The following is a 20,148-nucleotide window of genomic DNA, read 5'->3' as shown; positions in this document are numbered from 1 at the left end:
ATTTTTATACCAAAGAAGGCAAAACCAAAAATATCAACACAGCAAAATTAACATAGACGCAAATCGCAACAATTACCACACTTCAAAATTAACGCCAGATTACATGGACACTATGGGCCCCACTCTTTCAGCCTACCTTCCTGCTAAACTGTTTTTTTTTTTATAAATTAATTTTCTATAGCAAGTAAAATATCTACGTGGCTTTTCCAAGACCGTTGATTGGCTAAAACTTTTAAAACGGGAAATTTACAATACACTAGTACTAGTGTTAGAAAATGACAAAAAACAAACCCAATAGTCTGGGAGACACGTGGCTTATCTTAAACCGTCAGATGTAAAAAAAAATCCTAATGACTCTCCGGTTAATCATGTGAGTCGGTTCTTGTCACCGGCTTACTTGTTTGTCAGGTTCTTTACGTCGCTGTTTCACCGGCTTTAACCCGGTGATATTTAATTTAATTAATTTCGATATTTTCGATAATAAACTCGTGCGCAACAACAAACCCTTCCTTCGCATCTGTATATAAAGCTCATCTTCTCACTCTCTCTCTCTCCGCGTTCTACTAAAATAAAGTGAAGCGCCTTTCCTCAGGATTTTCCCGAGAAAGTTTCTTTTTCCTCCGAGAAAATTTCAGACGTAATTTACGATTCAACGCCGGTAATTTTTTTCTTCCTCTCTTTACCTATTTCTTCTCATTTGACTCGCTAATTCGTTGAATCGAAGATTTCTCCAGACTTTTCTAGACGAATTTTCATCGATTCTCGTGACATTAGCTTTTCACGATTCGATTTGCCATCTTCAATGATTCAATGTCGTGATGATGAGTAGATTCAAGAGCTCTCTCTCTCTCTCTCTTTCTCTCCAGTTTTGATTGTTTTAAACTCATTCAATTTCTCTTTTTATTTGCAGGAATTGTGGTTCTTATAGGGAGAAGCCATTGTTGAAGAAACTAGTCTCTGTGTTTTGAATCTTCAAATTCAGATTCGATCTCTATCAGGAAAATTTCGCATGGGGGTGAAAGTAGCTTCTTCATCTCCGTTCCTTCAATGGACGAATCAGCGTCTCGTTCATCAATCTTCTTCACCTTCTCAAACCCTAGCTTCCGGAGCCATAACATCTCCTTCAAAACGACGTAGCACACTACACGACGGACGGTTTATATCATGTCGTTTCGTGCCACAGAGACTGAACCGTTCAGCTCTTTTCGGAACTCCGTCGACGAAGCTTCACCGCTCCAAATCCTGTGAGCTATGGGAATCATCATCATCATCATCTAGACCGATCAAAACTAAGTCAATTCGAAGAGTTTATAGCGCAAACTTAGATCCATTCTCCAACGAAGAGTTTTCAAAAAAAATCCAAGAGCTAACTCTCAGATTCAATGTCCCAAACCAAGACGACGACGACAGAAACAATTCAGAGCCGATGATAATTCACGATTACAAAGCTAATTCAATTGAGCCACCATGGCATGAGATGGTTCATTTGTCGAGTATTGAAATGAAAGCAAACAGTGTTGATCTTCCTCTTTCACTTAGGATCATAAAGAAGAAACGACAATGGGAAGAAGGAGTTAAACACGCCAGTGAATCAGCGTGTTGCTCGATGAATAAAGCTTTTTCGTCAATGGTGTTTATGATTCGAGAGCTTCAGAGCTTTACTCTGCATATGAGAGAGATTCTGTTTTACGAAGACTTGCAAGGGATTTTGCTAAGAGTTAGAGAAGAGATGCAACAATCTTTCGTTTGGTTGTTTCAACGAGTTTTCTCTGCTACTCCTACGTTGATGGTTTATGTTATGATACTCTTAGCCAATTTCACGGTTTATTCGATTGGTAGAAACAACTCCGCTTTAGCCGCTCCTCTTCCTCCGACGATTACAGAGTTAACGACTAGTGAAACTGATGAAACGAACGTGAAGTTTGATTCTTCGATTGTGAAAACGTTCTTTGTATCGTCTTCTAGTGGGAGTACTACTTCAGTTGGTGGTAACAACAATGGCGGCGGTGGAAACATTCGTCCGGTGTTAAGTGGAACAGATGGTGATGGATTCGATGGATCAGAACAGTTTAGAACAGTAATACCCGAAGGAGTTTCTCAATTGTCATCGTCGACTTTCGGGTCAACGACTACAGAGTCAGAGCCGTCAGTATCGGGACAAGATGAACATAGACTGTGGAATTCAATGGTGGAGGAAGCAGAACGAATGCAGTATTCAAATATTGATGGCTCGTTGGATCAAGAGACTAGGAAGCGGTTTGTGTCTCATGTGGAAGCTCGAGTAGAAGCAGAGGAAGACACGGGTTACTTCAAAACAGAGCTTATGTACCAAACAGGACTGTCTCAAGAGCCTAATAATCCTCTCTTGCTTGCTAACTATGCTCAGTTCCTTTACCTCGTCTCTAATGACCATGACAGGTAACTAAACATTTTTACTCTCACACTTTAATCATGTTTTCTAATTAAATTCTGTTAATCTTAGTTTAGCACTTTAGCTTAAGTAGATTTGGTTTCAAAGTTAAGGTCGAATCTTTCTTTTAGATTCTTTGGGTTGTGAATTTCTGAGGCTGCAAGTTGATGCATAGAGTCAAAAGTAGGCGCAGACCTCGATGATTTTTCTATTCACTAGTGGGGCAGATTGTGGAAAATCATAATTGTCATAATAATCGCATCAGCAGAATATAAACCATACCAATTCTTTTCCTCTTTGAGGAAAAACGACATAACATAAATATCTAACAGGGAATAAATAAAGAAAATTATAATACACCTCTCAGTCAGTGTTAGGGATTAGTTCTAGCCAATGAGCTTTGAGTGTATATATATATATATATTGTTTTCGTTAATGAGCTTTGTGTCTTTGGAGGTTTAGTGATAGTGGAGTTTACGGTTGTGTTTTAAAGACTCCCCACTATAACCCAACAACAAAAGTCGCTGCCTCACAATTTGTCTTCTAGATTTTATCTCCCACCCTATTTAATTAACCCATGTTTTTGTCATTGGCTTTATTGTGTTAGTTACTATTTCTAGAATGTAGCATTCTTTTGCAATCGGGTTTAACAAGCATTATTGATTTTATTGACAAGATATTTATTCCTAACCAATCCTTCTTGTTAATAGGACTAATATTGGCTAAAAAAGACAATTCTATCACATTCTACAACAGTTACCAATTCATCTTTGACTAATATGGAAATTTAATTTTCACACGCAACACTTTTGGCGTTATTCATTTCATCATTAATACGTTCCACATGTCTTTACATATTTCTATTGAATAAGTTCTCACGTGATTTCATGTGATAATTGTGTAAACAGAGCGGAAGAGTACTTCAAGAGAGCGGTAGGAGTGGAACCGAAAGACGCAGAGGCGCTTAGCAAATATGCGACGTTCTTATGGAGAGCGCGGGACGATCTTTGGGCGGCTGAGGAGACTTTCTTGGAAGCAATCGATGCTGATCCGACCAACTCTTACTATGCTGCTAATTACGCCAATTTCTTGTGGAATACTGGCGGTGAGGACACGTGTTTCCCTCTTGACGACGAGTCTCATGAAGACACCATCTAGATAAGATGGTGCAACATCAAAGTTTCTCTATATAAATTTTTTTTTTTTTTGGTAAGGACTATATAAAATATTGTATACAACAAAATACAACTAATGAATATACTCATATGTGCATACTGCATACCATATTATGTATTATGTAATGCATGTTTGTCACCAAGGATCGGTGGGTAAAAGAGTTAATTAAATCCTTATGGTTGCGATCAGGAAGAAAATATCTTGGTTTGGTTTGGTGGTAGTTGAGCACGTGACTGAGTGAGATAGAGCACATGAGATCGGAGCTGATCCCACCGCCTTGGCTTATGACTCATAATTGAGCCTTATGTCGTGGAACCAAATGTGTTTCCTTTTCTTTTATTGGTTCGCACATAGAGTACTACTAAGTACTAACTAGTCAAAACACTAAAATTGTAATACAATTTCGGCATGTTTTCGTTCCATTGTATTTATTTGCCATATAACTAATTTTTAGATGGCAATATTATTTTTTTAGTGTAATATTATTATTACCAATATAATATTATTATTATTCATATATACTTTATTACAAGAATTTTTTCATGAATTTTATCTCCATTGGTGAGGGACTTTTCTTCCTCTTCTTCCTATACATTTGGTAAGTATGTTACTCTCAAAACTCTTAAGACTTGGTACTAGAATTCTTTCGGAACGACGGAGTACAACTCCACCACCTTGATTCCCACCACCAACATAATCGCTCTTCTTTGGATGAAAGTCTGTACCTTTTAAGGATAAGTTAAATGTTTTCTGGGAGCATAAGGTTGAAGAACAAACTTTTTCAAATCTAATTTACCATTCTGGTACAATTACCGACCTATAGGAGTTATCCCAGACCATGGGAGAGCAAATTTAGGTAGTTTTATTAATGCTGCTGATTGTGAGCCTATATAGTAAATTAACCCAATAACCATATCTTTTGATCTTAAGTCTGTTAGAATATCTGCATATCCTTTGTCACCAGCAATTATTAGAACGAAAATCTTTTCTTTTCCAAACCTTTGTTCTGCTAACGATCTTCTCAAACGTTCTAAACTTATTAAACCTCAGTTTCAAATACATACAATTAGGAAATAGATTAATATATGCATGTACTAAGATTTTCCATATTGATGATGCAGTTTGACAGTTGATGATATTCCTTAAGACGTGAACAACATTTAATTAGTATTACGAGTTTCTTAGCCTTTTCCTCTTACTTATATTTTACTAAATTGATCTTGCTTTTCGATTCAACTCTTGTGATGTTATTTACAAAATTTTGTAAATGAATTTATTTCTCTATCTCGTTTTTTTTTTAAAAAAAAAAAAAAAAAAAAAAAAGAATTTATTTCTCTATCTTCTACATATATAGGTTGGTTTTTGTGGATCTAATTCACAGTTGATGTTTGACAAACTTTTCAAATGAAAATTTTGCAGCAATCAAATGATCAAGAAGTCGAGTTTAAATATATAAAAATTGCACAAAAAACAATCAAAATTATTTTATTCATCTGTGTCCATGTTTGAAATAAGAAATTGATGAGATCACTAAACCAACACGCATATTAGTGACTTCATCAATTTCATGTCCATGCTTGAATTAAGAATTGATTAAATCACTTCTCTATCTTTTGTATATATTCCATCCATCGGAGACCGACCATTGTGACAAGCTGGAAAACCATATATGTGGAGTTTTTATTTTTCTTAAAAAAATATCAAGACATTAAAATGCCTTTTCTGCTTTGTAATAAAATAATAATAAAAACTTACTATACAAAATAAAAATAAAACAAACAAAAATTAAGAAAATGAAAGAAAAACAAATTAAGGGTTTGAAATAATTATTCATATTTATTTGTAAATTCAAAAAATAAACTCAAAAAAATGTGCAAAAAGGTCTATTATTTTTTCGCATTTTTGGTAGTCTAAAACTCATGACTATCTTATGTATATTGATGTTGTGACTTGTAAGTAGTATAACATGATTGTGGTTTAAACTACTTGGGATAATAGCTTATAGTAGGGATGTCAACATGGGGTGTGTTTGTGGGAGCATTTTCCGGTAGATGTTCAACTATAAAGAAACACCAATAAAGGGATGGAAATATCTACATAACCAGTTTTTCTTTATTTTAGACCAATTATGTGCTGCCACATTGAATCTATTTGAAAAAACCTAAACTAGATGATTCATGTTTCTTAGAGTTATTCATAAGAAAGTGAGTTCGCCCTAGCCGTTTGCTCTCTGGCACAATCTCCGAGAACCTGTTTTCCGGCGGCGTCGGCTCCGGTCAACGTCTCTGGATCTTATGCTTCTTCTCTTCGTCGTCTCCTCTGTCTTTTGAGCTTGCTTTCTTTGGTTTTCAGTTCTATCAAAGTTTCGTCGAGATCTCCAATCTCTGTTTTCGTCATGCTTCAGCTTCAGCCTCTCTTTCCCCTCCCTTCTTTTCCGGTGGATCTTCTCGGCGAGTTTGCTTCTTCGGTTTTCTCATCGCAGAGGTTCAAATCGGGAGAAGTTTCTTTTCAACCCTTCTGCGCCTCTTTGCAAAAATCAGAGCCTTTTAGCTCTAGATCTGGACCATCACCACAGTCTCAAACAGTTTCTACTCACCGGATTTCGTTGATGGCAAGAGAATCTCTTGGACCGTCAGTTGCGCTTTGTCCGGTGAGTTCGTCGACGGCGCACGACGATTCCCAAAGCTGTCTTAAGGCTCCTCATTCAATTCTCAGGTCTGTGCACTTCATCATCTCATCAGGTTCAGTTCTAAAGATTTACTACTCGATTACGATTGGTAGAGGACTCCATGTTAGGGTAGTAGTGACATCTTTAGGCTGGATTTGCCACTGTCAATTACGAAACCTGTTGGAATTAGAAGTTTTGTTGCTATCCGATGCAATTTCATCTTAGAAGCTTTTTGGATTAGTTCCACACTTGATCCATAGATGGCGTGAGTCTGGTCACGCTTCTCCACTGTTAGGAGATCATAGATCGAATGGTAAACTGTCCAAGTTCAAGCTTAATTATCTAGCCTCAAGTTTATTGGGCGATGCATCTCAACACTCTCGAACCATTTTGGAGAAACCGCCTCGGTATGTTCAATCTAACAATTTCTCAAGTTCTCTTAAATCAGATTCTTATTGCTTAGGCTTAAATGGACAAGGACTACGTTCTAGTCTCACAATATTATCTGTGTTTTGGTCTTGTGATTACTTTTGGCGAATCTTGCAAACCTACTCCACCATGGATAAAACATTCCCGCAAACCTTTACCGGCATTTTGAAACCGTCTCGAACCTTAGCCTCCTCCGTGGAGCAATTTAACAAAAGCTCTTATGCGTTATTCGCGCGAGCTATTTATGACCACTTGTTGATCGGGGATTTCTCGAAGCTCGTCTTCAAGCTTGAATCCTTCAAGACATCAAAAGACCTTCCAACCATTGCAAGCTTTTTGAAGTTGCGCATCTCCTTGGAAAACTCATTGAGTCTCTATCTTTATCTTTCATGTATTGTTTCACTTTTAAGTTGTATGAACATCCCTCTTTTGAGGTTCTAAGTTAATGAAGAGATCATTTTGCACAAAAAAAAAAAAAAAAAAAAAAGAGTTATTCATAGGCTTTTAATTAATTTAGAAAGCCCAAATTTCTTGAGATTCTATTGCATTCCTCTTTATTCATGGGCTTTAATTTGGTTCTCTTATAAATAAATTAAAAAACAAAAATCATCAAAAATTTTTTTTGAGAATATGTGATAGACGACTGGCAGTTTTGACTCTTTGAGATTCTAATCAGGTAATCAACTCTTTCACTCAATACCGTTCAAGGCTTTTTTGTACTTTCCTCTGGTTAAGTTGGTGGAGCAATTGTTCGATTCATTGGTTTGTCATTCATATTCTTAGACTTGTAAAGAAATTTCTTATTACATATTGTATATGAGATAAGATACCTAGAAGTGTTCATATTGAATGACATGTGTTGGTGGCTTTTGCATATTACTTTTTCAATTTATAGATTGAGTCATAGAGGTCTCACTGGAATGGGGTTGTACTGCACTATTACAAGGATTTATATCTTGCTCACGAGCCATATGTCCTTTTGTTTGCTTATTCAACAAACAAAATTGCCACCGTTTCGTCTCATGCCTCTAAGGGGTGAAGATTTACGAAATGGCACTACAATAAGCCAATAATTCCTTTATAATTTTAAAAACATCAGAATCATTGTTATGCTTTTAATCATGTTCAATGCAGTTTGGGCCTATAAACGCATTACGCATGCATGACACGAATTCTTATGTATTGTACTCTCACGAGTTAATACGCTCTATAATAGCTTTGTAATTTGAGTTTCTATATCAAAATAGGGGAACCAATAAAAGTTACATTACTTCTCTAATCGAAATATCAACAAGGAAATCAAAAAAATAATTTTCGCCTATAAAGCGAGAATTTGCATGTCTACTAAGAGTGTTCACGAAGTTTGTCTATAAAACAGGGTTATGACCCAACAGTGAGGGTCAATTAACACAAACCCCCAAGATAAAGAAAAAAAATCACTAGTTAAATTTGTTGTGAATCCGATAGATCGATTAATTTCCTGGTTAAAGCACTAAACACCATCCTAAAGTGTTTACTTTTTGTGGAAGCCCCCTTGGCCCATTGGTTGACCAAGGGTTAATTAATGCTTCTACACCAAGAGGTCTGGGGTTCGAGTCCCAGATATTGCGATTTATTAATAAATTTGCAGATTAAATGAGGCAAGTGTGCAAGAGATCTCCAACGAAGTACAATTATAGCCGTTCGCCAGGATTCTACGCAGAGAGAGAAGTGTCGTTAGGTCGTGGATCATTGAAGGTGTCCGTCAAGAGCATGGAGAAAGTGAGGGTCAATTAACACAAACCCCCAAGATAAAGAAAAAAAATCACTAGTTAAATTTGTTGTGAATCCGATAGATCGATTAAATAAATAATAAATCTAGACGTCAAAAAAAAAAGTGTTTACTTTAGTTGACCCCCCGGCCCAAAAAAAAAGTGTTTACTTTAGTTAAAACTTTATATATTTATAGAGTTCTGTACCATTTTCTTCCTTTCATCAATTATTCAACAAAGGAAAATGAAAAGGATCATTTAGTGGGTTAATCCTCTATGATTTGGTCTTGTGCTAATGTTTGTTAATCAACATAAATTGGATTCAACAAAAGCGACTATAACAAAAACTAAGGCCATGAATGTTTCTGAGATTTTAGAGGGTTTTTAGATTTTAGATTTTAGTTTTTAGATTTTGTTTTTGGTTTTTAGATTATGTGAAAATAAAAAGAAAAACAAATGGAAATTAAAAAAAAAAAGATCTCGTAGAGGAATTCTCAAAAACCCCATTGAAATGAGATTTTGGATTTTGTTAAAAAATTAGTAAAAACTCCTAGAATCTAGATTCCCTATTTTTTTGGGAAACCACTTTTCTCAAAATCTTGAATGGTTAAAAAAACGATAACCATTTGAAAAACGATAACCATTCAAGGCCTAAATGTTTTTCAATCAACATATATTGGATTCTACGAAATCGACTATAACAGAAACTTTTAGACTAATTGCTTTTCAATCAAACATATATCGCATCCCACGATATCGACTACAAACATAAACTGTTGAACTATCTTTCAATCTTTAGTCACATAACCTCTCAAAATGTACCTAGATCATATGGAAACTCACCACAAAGATTTTACCACATTTCCAAACAAACCTAAGCGTTTCACACTTCACAATTGTAACAAAATATAAACAAAAAACACACAGGATCACAAAACCGGTTACACAGTATACACAATAACAAAACAAGGAAGCACAGCCCTTGGATTAAACACCAAAAGCTCATCATCGTCGAACCTCAAAAGAGCCCCACTCTTGTTCCCACTCTGCCCAACCAGAGAATCATACCCTCCACCATCACTCTTTTCCACGTCATCACCATCCATCAAATCACACCCGACCCGACCCGCTACGACCCGACAAACCAACATGGCCCGTTTCACATTCATAAACCCAAACTCCTCTTCAACCTCCTCCGGTACCGCCACGTGTCCTCTCCATCCCGTCGCAAACGTCGCGATTCCGTCGAGCTTCGGCGAGAATCCAGATCCGATGATCCCACATATGCTACAATATTGATGACCACAGAGATTTGATTTACCGTTTTGCCCTAGATCACACATAAACGTCGAGCAGTAAAATCGTAAAAGCTCGTTCCCGTCGGCGACGCAACGTTCATCGTCCCACCGTCTTCCACCGCCGTTGCTACGAGCGGCTTTAGCTTTGACGAACTCACGATACTCTTCGAATCTGGTGAGAATCTTTTGACTGTTGTGGATTTTTAAGATTCGATTGATCACCGGAGATTTGTGATTACCTTGCTCCGGCCAACCAGATTTGAATATGATCTTAACGATGTTCGTGCTTGATTCTCCGGCGATTAGCTCCGACACGGCGTGTTTGATCGCGATATGGTTTTCGAGGAGATTGATTCTGGGGAAAATCTCGCCACACGAGTTACAATGGAAAATCTCGCTACACGAGATCTCGAATTCGGTTTGTTGTTGAATATGGGTTTCCGGGTCGGGTTGGTTTGATGTATCGGGTTGGACGAGAGTGACGAGTGAGTTTTGAGATGATCTTGCGGATGTTAAAGTTGCGTTAGGATGTGTTTGGTTACGGGATTTAGATATCCTTGTCGTGGATAAGAAAACTCGTTTTAAGTACGTCCAAGAAGATGATAAAGCTGAACCAGAAGAAGATGAAGAAACTGTTCTAAGTTTCTTCTTCTTCCTCTTTTGTTTATGGTCTGCGGTTTTAGGGAAGAAGAAGCAACCGAGGAAGAGGAAGCATAGAGAGAAAAAGTATTGACGTAACAACGACCCGAGTTTTCGAGCCGCCATTGATGAGACTTTTGAATTGGTATGCAGAGAGAAAGTTAGTGAATGGGAGATTCTACCATTGGAGAGGTGTAAAGAAGAAGAAATGATGAAGGAGAGGAGTGTAAAGGAGTATGAAGACAGGAGGGAGATACTAAAGGTAGAAGAAGAAAGAGTAGGTGTGACGCTATTTTATGTCTTTTTATTTTGTTAGAATATTTGTCTCCTCACTTTAATTTTATTTTTGTTTGTTTACTGTTTTACTCCTATTTTGTATGTTTATGCGAATCTTACCGATGCATTGGTTCGTGTGTGTGCATATGAGTGAGTGTACATTGTCTTTTTTCCTTCACTGATCTTGATGATCTTAGTAGGATTCTATCGATTTCTCTCCCATTTTGGATGAAAGTTTTATTTGTTATCCAAAGGTTTATCGAATTTTGTTTTTGAAGGAAAAACGAATTCGAATGATCTTTATTTATCTTTTTGAGATCTACAAAACTTTGGGGCCGGAACTCATTTATTTAGATTGGGGATCAGAGCGGGTTAATTAGTTCCTTCTATAAGGTGTTGAACTAGAGGATCTTAGGTCACATAATTTTTTTTGACGGAACTTTAGTTCGTCACTAAACCATTAGCTCCCTCCTCTTAGCATAGTTTAGTTGTATATATTACTTTTTTTGTTAAGTTGGAAATTCTAGGTTTTAGACCCTTGCTAACGAGTGATGGTATCTTTTAACAGGCATAAATCATTCCCCCAACTTCAACAAAGTCGCAAGACACAACCACTTTCGCTAATACCAAACTCTACCACCAGAGGAGCTTAGCTACCCATGTTGGGTGTTTACTGGTATTCATCACACTGATATCTCATTGATTTAACTCTCTATAATAGAATCATTTTCTCTTCTTCTTTCTGTAGAATCTATTCTCAATTATTTGTACGATGTTATATATTATTGTATACAATGTGTTATTATACATTAATACAGAAGCCAAACTCGAAATTGTGAGGAATCCAAGGCAACACATAACTTGTTAATATAAATAATTGATTTATCACAAATTTTTGTTGCTTAGGATGTGGACGTAGACAGAGGAACACGTGCACATGTCTCATTTCTAATCTCTGCGCCTCATCAGTGCATATGTGTTTGCTTAGATCCATGCACACATCCATGCATATGACCATAACTAATAGCAAAATAATATCTTATTTATAAAAATGTTTCATTCAGGTTAATTAGGCTTTTGTGATTTAGACAGAACATGACAAAAATATAAGTTAAGGTTTCGCTTTCAGGAAAAGAAAAACGAAATAATCAAGGGGCGCAGTTGGAGGTGTTAAGTTATCTCAAATGGTTTGATTCGTTTAGCTTAATATAAATGTCATCACAATCAATCGTGCCTTTGCGGCACCTTTTTTTCTTCTTAAAAATACACTTTATAAAGAAAGAAAATACAATGAATATCACTATACATTTGATGGAAACTCGTCAAATTTGACACTATGAGATTATATATGCCATGTAAAATTTGGATTGATTAAAAAAAGATGTGCCTATTAAAAATCAATTCGTAGGCTCAACTAATATATAGGATAACGATAGAAGGTCATAAGATTAATTACTACCACTTGGTTGGATAAATTATATTCATCATATTGTCGGTAGAGAAAATCACATTGTTCAAACTAAAAAACGCGTATTATGTTTTTTCTCTTATATAACCAAATCAAGAAAGGGTTATTTGGTTATAACTTAGATGTCGTTTAGCTAATAAATGTAGAAATAAAATAATAGAGAAAGGAAAGTTAGTGATGAATGATTGAAATGGTGAATGATAATTGAAGAAGTGGGCCACGGGAGAGAAGTATGTACTTTTGGAAACTCTTCCTGTATCCATCCACATGAAGTGGGCATTGTTGTGTCTTACGGCCTAAGTTTGCGTTTTAGCTCTTGAGAAATGAATCTTGCCTTCTTGTTTAGTGACTGGTACGGCCCTAATAAGTAACAGGACACTATCATTAGGGCATATATAATTACACCTACAATATATATAAGATTACGTGACGATAGATCATAGATCAACAACATGCATGATCCGTATAGTTTAGTGATCTCGTTACGTCGTTATATTAATTGATGAAAATCAAAAACTGTTTTTTTTAAGAGGAATATTGAACTACTGGTACAGAAATTTTACGTCTGGTTTAGACTTTGGAAGACCTTCACGAGAAAATGTTAGATGTTGGTAAATGGATAACGCATGCAAAAAAGAAATAGTTTAACATACACGATAATAATGAGAGTCCCTAATAATGATGGCTTAAAAAAGAAGAATAAAATAAATAAAAGTGGCAGTCATAAAAGCCTAAGCTAGGAAATTCTTATGGTAGACAAGAACAAGAAGGGACACCTTCGATGAGTAAATCTGCCGCACCACAATCTTACATCATTCTCACTCCTATTCTTGGACCTCCATTGATAAATAATAAGATACGAAAATTATTCTTTTACTAATTGTGAGTTTGTTGCAAGTTTAGATTCTTTATTCGATCAACATATGCTTCAATTGTTCTTTTATACATCTATATATACATTTTTGGATCACAATTAGCAAATAAATCCTGAAGTTGAGAAGTATTTACAATGCCATGCCATTAACATTAATTATTTAGATTTGTTTTATTTAAGTAAAGATTTTTAAATGAAATTCATTTCTCATATATTTAGCAAAAGTCTCTACAAAATCTTTCCTTAAGTAAAGATTTTGAAATCAAATAAGTTTTCAACAATTTACCAAAAATCTCTACACAATCTTTTTAAAAATCTCGACTTAGTTAACTTCTGATTTTTATCTGCAAAAAAAAAAAATTAATAGTAACGAATGATGTAAAAATCAGGAATGTTGATACTTAATACTACAATTTCTTCCACTTTTTTTTTCATATAATGAAAATTATTTTTTAGGGATATTTTCTCAAAACCTCTAAATACAACAAATGGTTTCAAAAGATAGCTTCTCTTTTGGCGGGTCGACACGCAAACCCGCAACTCTCTACGGGCTTATCCGCATGAACCTGCGACCCATAGTGGATAAAAATATTATTCAAAAAAAAATAACAAATGATGTTTAATTTTACGGAACGGGGTTATATGGTGTAACGGGTTTAGATCGATATTAATATTAAACAATATACTTTGGATGAAATCTTAGAATTAAAAATCAAAATTTAATTATAAAATCAGAAACACTAAACAAAATAAACAATATTAACAAAACAAATACAACTTAAAATTTTGCTAAATAATTTTTTAGTTATAAAAAATCGACCCGCGGTGTACCGCGGGATAAAATCTAGTTTCATTTAAATTACACAAAAATTGGACTGAAAATAATTGGAAAAAAAATCAAAGATTGTCCACTAAGAATAAACTTGTTACCAATTTGATAGATATTTTACCATTTGTCTATAATTCTTCATCACTAATATCCCATCCGTTTCATATTTTACACTTAATTTTTGTATTTCATGAGAATTGATGTTAATTAGTTGTTTACTACTAATTCATTATATATATTTTTTTCTAAATTAAGCCCGTTAGTGTTATTACTTATTTCGGCCAATTTCCTCTCTACTGTTGGATTAAATATTCTTTCGCATCTTTATTAACGCAATCAGTGGGGGAGATTGAGTTCCACCTTTGGATCCTGCCTTTATTCCACATAAAGTAGATCATTGGTCATATCCTTAAATATTCTATTACCGATAATAAATTATTGTTAATGATTTACCATCGCATTTCTTTTGTTGTGATATGCCTACTTCACAATTCAAGAGATTTTATTTTATTTGGGAAAAGTGAACAAAGTTCAATCTCGCAGTTTTTAGTGTGGAAGCTTAATTGGGCCTCATATGGGCTTTATGTTAACCTCAAATTCTTCGATTAGTTAGTTTAATGGACCTCCAATAATTCTGTTAACCGTTACTTCCCGTTAGATTATGACATCCTCACCCAGCCAATACACAAGCGCCACATGTCATCACGTCAGCCACGACCTTTTGAAAAAAATCAATCGAAGAAAGAAAAAACAGAGAAGAAGAAGAAGAAGAAGTGGAGAAATAAAAAATATCTATATCCGCCATGAACGCGAGAGCTCTTCTTTGCTCTCCAAATCTTCACTCTCTCTACACTTCAAATCGTCCACCTGAAAAACCCACTTCCTCTCGTAGCCTCCGTACTCTCAAACCAGCTCCAAATTCGTTACGGGTATGGATCTACCCGCGTAATCGGTCCGGCGTTTTCCGGGTATTAGTTCGGAGCTCCGACAAAAGAGAAAGCAGTAATTCGTATTACGTAGATGGAGAGAGAGTAAATAGAACCAACGGCGTCGTTTCTGATTCGCCTAGCTCGATTGTCGTCCCATGGTGGGAAGAGTTTCCGAAGCGGTGGGTGATTGTGCTACTCTGTTTCTCAGCTTTTCTTCTCTGCAATATGGACAGAGTAAGTAGCAAAAAAGATTGAATTTTTATGAGAATTGAAAGTTTTTTTTTGGAACTGGGATTTGCTCAATTAGGAATTGGAGTTATCAATTTGGGACAGATGATGTTTTAACAGGTGAATATGAGTATAGCAATACTTCCGATGTCGGCTGAGTATGGTTGGAATCCAGCAACTGTTGGTCTGATTCAGTCTTCTTTCTTCTGGGGTTACCTTCTTACACAGGTAAGCTTTTTCCATGATTCCTTAATTAGGGGTTTCTTTGTTCTTAATGTAGAATCCATTGCCTTTCCAGTTTCTATTTTTGGATGATCAATGTTTTTCAAATGATTCTCACTAGCTATCACATTTGAATCAATAAGTGTAGTTGAATCGGTGGTTTGTTGTGTTGATATGATAGATAGCTGGTGGGATATGGGCAGACACTGTAGGTGGGAAAAGGGTTCTTGGATTCGGTGTTATCTGGTGGTCTATCGCCACGATTCTCACTCCGGTAGCTGCTAAACTCGGTCTTCCGTACTTGCTCGTTGTTCGTGCTTTCATGGGAGTTGGAGAGGTTTGTTAATTGTGATTACTTTTTATGATGTTAGATGTCGATCTAGGATTTGTGTATGTCGATAAGGAGCAGTTAATCTCCTTGGTGTCTCTAGGGTGTTGCAATGCCTGCTATGAATAATATATTGTCGAAGTGGGTGCCTGTGCAAGAGAGAAGCAGATCACTCGCGCTTGTTTACAGCGGAATGTACCTTGGATCCGTCACCGGTTTAGCCTTTTCGCCTTTCTTGATTCATCAATTTGGATGGCCCTCTGTGTTTTACTCTTTTGGGTCTCTTGGAACTGTATGGTTGACTCTGTGGCTGACTAAGGTCAGACTTCTTAACTCTTCTTAACTATTTGTAGATCCCATATCTCATTACCATTGACGTGTGTTTTTACTTGTTACTAATTATAGGCAGAGAGTTCACCATTAGAAGATCCAACATTGCTCCCTGAAGAAAGAAAGCTAATTGTAGACAACTGTGCCAGCAAAGAGCCAGTGAAGTCGATCCCGTGGAGGCTGATATTGTCGAAACCACCGGTTTGGGCTCTCATCAGTTGCCACTTTTGTCACAACTGGGGAACATTCATTCTCTTAACCTGGATGCCAACTTATTACCATCAAGTCAGTTCTATTGTTGTCTTTATTCAAGTGGCTTGACGTTTTACTTTCTCTGACTATTTAATCTCATGGACATTGTGAGGCAGGTGCTGAAGTTCAACCTAATGGAATCAGGGCTTCTCTCCGTATTTCCATGGATGACAATGGCGATATCTGCAAATGCTGGTGGATGGATTGCCGATACACTTGTCAGCCGAGGCTTCTCTGTCACGAATGTCCGCAAGGTACCTGTATATCACTTCTTTAGTCCAATTCAATGCGATCTCGTAAAAGTAATTCATTCGATAACCCTTTTATCCTTTTCCTATGGTGAAATTTAGATAATGCAAACAATTGGGTTTCTTGGACCAGCGTTCTTCCTAACACAGCTGAAACACATAGATTCTCCAACAATGGCTGTTTTGTGCATGGCTTGTAGCCAGGGTACTGATGCGTTTTCACAGTCTGGTCTATACTCTAACCATCAAGATATTGCTCCAAGATACTCTGTAAGTTTAGTCAATTACTCTCAAGTCTTAATGAATCATGCTACTCAAAAGAAAATGGATTAGCACATTGATGTTGTTGGTCTGGTCAGGGAGTGTTACTTGGTTTGTCTAATACCGCTGGAGTACTTGCCGGAGTTCTTGGCACAGCCGCGACTGGTCACATCCTACAACACGGTCGGAACTCTCATTCACTTCTTGATTTTGACAATGCTTTGCTTAATCTTTTTAAAACTCTAAAGTTTTATTTGTTTGTGTGCTCCTAATGAAATTAACAATGAATGAAATGCCTCAGGTTCTTGGGATGACGTTTTCACGATTTCGGTAGGTCTTTACCTTGTTGGGACCGTCGTATGGAATCTATTTTCAACCGGAGAGAAGATAATCGATTGATCCATTCCGAGAATAGTAAATTATCAGTGAATAGTTCAGCTCCAAGACCTCTCATCAGGTGCAACTTCACCTCACGCCAGACTCTGATTATACACGTATCATTGCAGTCTGAGAGCTTGCCGGAATATTCCTTTTTTGCCAGAAAATTCTTCAGGATCTTTCTGCTCGTTGATTTAGGCCAAACTCATATGAATAATACTATGTAGATGAAAGATATACACAGATGATTTTTTGTACATAATCAAAGCTCACACTTTCTCACGATTACTCAAAATCACTATTCAGCTCTATATATATTTATATCATATAGATATTACACGCAATTATCTAATATGCTATTGCGTAGCAAACATATTATGGAAACTTAAAGGCATAACTAAAACTTAAGATTTACGCCCACTGTCAGAACTTGATCTTGTGAAGGAGGAAGAGGAGTTTATGAATTGTATGCAGTCTTCTATTGCGTCTGATCTGTGATTATTATCATTAACGACAGAGATGACCGAAGGCTGAGATATACCAGAAGAAGAAGCCTTCTTTAATGGTGGAGATCTCTTCTTCTTCTTCTTCTTCCTCATCACCACCAGACGTAAGCCCAAAACGAATTTACAGCTGAGATGTTTGATCAGTCTTGCTGCTGTGCATTCCGTTTTCCTCGGTAGCCTCAAACCACAGCTTGTTGTGCATCCCGGATTCTTACCATATGGTCCATTGACTGAGGATTGCTTACCAGGAGTTACTGGTCTAGTGTTTGCATTGAACCGTTTTGTTCCTGTAGCTGACATATCAAGAGAGAGTGAGAGCAGTTTGTGAGAACAAACTTAAGGAGAGTATATAAAGGGATTGTTGCTGAAACAGTTGCCTATAAGAGTTCAGGTAGAGACCAGAGAAGTCATGATTATTAATAATGTATCAATAATGACATGTTAACACTTAAAGCCATGAGTACTGTAGGCATTCCAAAAATATACAAATAGAAGAATAGTAGGTAGGTTCAATTTCATACTTACTTTAGATACTTTATATCAAAGATTTCTAACAGCTAACAGATTTAAAGATTCCAAAACTCTAACGCCGAAATTTGGAAAGTAATGCTAGCCAAAGAGAAAAAGAAAAAGACAATTTGTTTAGTTTTTCTACATTTCCATTAGGGAAAGTAAGTAGAAGATGGTCCACGGAGGTATTAAAACCATTTGTTTAAGCGAAAAAGGTTCTTTCTTTGAAGCAACCTTTCGGTATTGTTCCTATTTGATGACCACTCAGGTGTGTGCACAAACGAATTGTGCACAAATTCTTTTGACTGGTGGAGAGGCCGAGATAAACTAACCTTTATAAATTGCAGATACCTTACTTGAGACTTCAGGCTACCAAAAATAAAGCGAAGAAATAAAAACGAAGTCAATGGTGGGCACAAGAATATCAGCAAGCAGATAATAACCATACAATTTCATGACATACATAAAACATCAACCTCTGGAGAATGATTTCTTACATGTGAGAACATCATTGAGATCAGAGCAATAATCAATGAATGATTAGTTAGCTGGTTGTAAATGCTAATGGAAGATGATAGACATAGATGGTAGGTTTCAAAATTGCAAAAGCGCGATAAGGAATACAAAAACTACTTCATCAAGTCTAATTAGAGTGGAAAGTGAAAACATTTAGCATACCAGTCTAACTCATAGACACCAAAGAAAAGATTTTGTATTTTGAGACATGAAGATCATTAGTTCCAAAACTCATAAGTGGAGCAAATTCACTGAACTTTTCTCTAACGTGATCAACAATGTTGGAAATTAAACTACAAGACATGTACTAGATACATTTTCACACTTGATGAGTATTCAATAACATACAGAGAGAAGTCAGAAAATTGAAACTCACATTGTTGACCTTTAAGCATTATTCACAAGCAAAACCTCTCCACCTAAACTCAGATTTTGATCCAAGAACCCTCTAACTTCATCACCATCTCTAAACAGCTGCGGCACAACGAGATCACTATCCAAATTATACCAAACACCATTGATTTTTCTAACCACAACCCAATGCCTACTTCTCCAAAGTCCACCATATCTCTTAACAGGAACATTCAACACAATACCCATTAAAGTATCTGCATCATCAAGATCAATCAAAGAAGCTCCACAACGCTTATCATGCCAAACAACACTCTTGCCTTTTCCTTCAAGAGCTTTAATCATCACGTTTACGTCGTAGTTACCAGTGAGTGTATTGTGGTGAGGCTTGAGGAGGAATGAGAGAGGTGTCCATGTTTCTTTGTTTGGATCATCGTCCACGAGCTTCTCTGCGATTGAGTTCAAGCTTTCTTTAGTGAATGCGTCTTTTTCCTAAATCAAACGAGAGCAATATCAAAAATCTTAATCGGTGAAATTTTGGAATTGAAACAGAAATTGAATCAATCACCTGAAATAGATTGTTGAGGGAGTGCAAGAGGCAAAATTGTAATCGTTGTCGTTCGTGATAGATCTTAGCCATGTTCGGGAGAATTACGGTGAAGAAAATTAGGGTTTAGATTGAGAGAAAATAAGCAAGGGCTTGGATTCGATTATTCGAGCAACCGACACGGCGAGATTTTTTTTCTTAATTTTCAGATGAAGAAGACGACGGTGTTGGATGAGTATTAAACTACGTGCCGTTTTGAAATTTTGAACATAACATACATGCTGTTTTTATTTATCATTCACAAAGCCTACGATAAAACATCACAACGTCCAGGATTTCCAAAGGAAACAGTGTGCCGTCTCTCTCTCTCACTGCCTTTACATGAGGTGCAAGAAGAAGCTCACAAGTCACAACTCACAAGCCACCAACATTACAGCCACGATCCATTTTTAAGAAACATGAGTATTGGGCCTCCAGATTTTTTAAAATTTTTAGTATCAAAATTAGGCCTCAAATATACTTGTTATTGCAAATAAGAGGCCTCATTTTTAAGAAATTTTCAGATTTAGTCTCAACTTATAAATTTATCTATTTGTTATTGCAATTTCTAAAATTTTAAGATTTGATCTCAAATTTTAATTTATTCTACAAAACACATCCAAAATAATTTTGTTTTGTATTGGGCCCCATATTTTACAGGGCCGGCCCTACAGACACATGATAT

The 20,148-nt window shown here is 36.3% G+C and overlaps 6 protein-coding genes and 1 pseudogene across 8 annotated transcripts; 4 read left to right on the top strand and 3 right to left on the bottom strand.

The window, feature by feature from the left end:
* Nucleotides 1-534: 534 nt before the first annotated feature.
* LOC9317132 lies at nt 535-3,774 on the top strand. 2 transcript variants are annotated; one of them, XM_021028216.1, is made up of 4 exons: nt 535-658; nt 911-2,418; nt 3,319-3,603; nt 3,635-3,774. In XM_021028216.1, the coding sequence occupies exons 2-3, from the start codon at nt 1,010-1,012 to the stop codon at nt 3,566-3,568; spliced, it is 1,659 nt and encodes a 552-aa protein (XP_020883875.1). In that variant the 5' UTR covers nt 535-658; nt 911-1,009; the 3' UTR covers nt 3,569-3,603; nt 3,635-3,774. The 2 variants fall into 2 exon arrangements, with proteins under 2 accessions (XP_020883875.1, XP_020883874.1); XM_021028215.1 differs by having other exon boundaries at nt 3,319-3,774.
* Nucleotides 3,775-5,596: 1,822 nt separating this feature from the next.
* Nucleotides 5,597-7,170, top strand: LOC9317131 (annotated as a pseudogene).
* Nucleotides 7,171-9,195: 2,025 nt separating this feature from the next.
* Nucleotides 9,196-10,947, bottom strand: LOC9317130. The gene has a single exon (XM_021029514.1). It carries the CDS (start codon nt 10,495-10,497, stop codon nt 9,376-9,378), a length of 1,122 nt encoding a protein of 373 aa, XP_020885173.1. The 5' UTR covers nt 10,498-10,947; the 3' UTR covers nt 9,196-9,375.
* A 1,110-nt stretch (nt 10,948-12,057) lies between these two features.
* Nucleotides 12,058-13,026, top strand: LOC110229411. Its single transcript, XM_021029515.1, is given in 4 exon segments — nt 12,058-12,360; nt 12,363-12,401; nt 12,404-12,424; nt 12,427-13,026. Coding segments are annotated over 4 exon segments (159 nt in total). The 5' UTR covers nt 12,058-12,296; the 3' UTR covers nt 12,462-13,026.
* Nucleotides 13,027-14,561: 1,535 nt separating this feature from the next.
* LOC9315292 (sodium-dependent phosphate transport protein 1, chloroplastic) lies at nt 14,562-17,303 on the top strand. Of its 2 annotated transcripts, none has more exons than XM_021029220.1 (9): nt 14,562-14,981; nt 15,096-15,203; nt 15,379-15,534; nt 15,629-15,844; nt 15,931-16,140; nt 16,224-16,361; nt 16,458-16,625; nt 16,715-16,799; nt 16,918-17,303. In XM_021029220.1, the coding sequence occupies exons 1-9, from the start codon at nt 14,622-14,624 to the stop codon at nt 17,013-17,015; spliced, it is 1,539 nt and encodes a 512-aa protein (XP_020884879.1). In that variant the 5' UTR covers nt 14,562-14,621; the 3' UTR covers nt 17,016-17,303. The 2 variants fall into 2 exon arrangements, with proteins under 2 accessions (XP_020884879.1, XP_020884880.1); XM_021029221.1 differs by having other exon boundaries at nt 14,885-14,981; nt 15,081-15,203.
* On the bottom strand, nt 17,243-19,013 carry LOC110229340 (josephin-like protein). Its single transcript, XM_021029222.1, has 2 exons — nt 18,903-19,013; nt 17,243-17,793 (listed from the first exon to the last, which is right to left on the bottom strand). Exons 1-2 carry the CDS (start codon nt 18,919-18,921, stop codon nt 17,399-17,401), a joined length of 414 nt encoding a protein of 137 aa, XP_020884881.1. The 5' UTR covers nt 18,922-19,013; the 3' UTR covers nt 17,243-17,398.
* Nucleotides 18,921-19,517, bottom strand: LOC9315291 (josephin-like protein). Its single transcript, XM_021029043.1, has 3 exons — nt 19,446-19,517; nt 19,035-19,369; nt 18,921-18,945 (listed from the first exon to the last, which is right to left on the bottom strand). Exons 1-3 carry the CDS (start codon nt 19,515-19,517, stop codon nt 18,921-18,923), a joined length of 432 nt encoding a protein of 143 aa, XP_020884702.1.
* Between the last annotated feature and the right edge of the window lie 631 nt (nt 19,518-20,148).

The sequence above is a fragment of the Arabidopsis lyrata genome (genome assembly GCF_000004255.2).
Source record: "Arabidopsis lyrata subsp. lyrata unplaced genomic scaffold ARALYscaffold_4, whole genome shotgun sequence".
Classification (NCBI taxonomy): Eukaryota; Viridiplantae; Streptophyta; class Magnoliopsida; order Brassicales; family Brassicaceae; genus Arabidopsis; species Arabidopsis lyrata.
The sequence above is the reverse complement of the archived record's forward strand: the minus strand, read 5'-3'. Positions and strand labels throughout refer to the sequence as shown.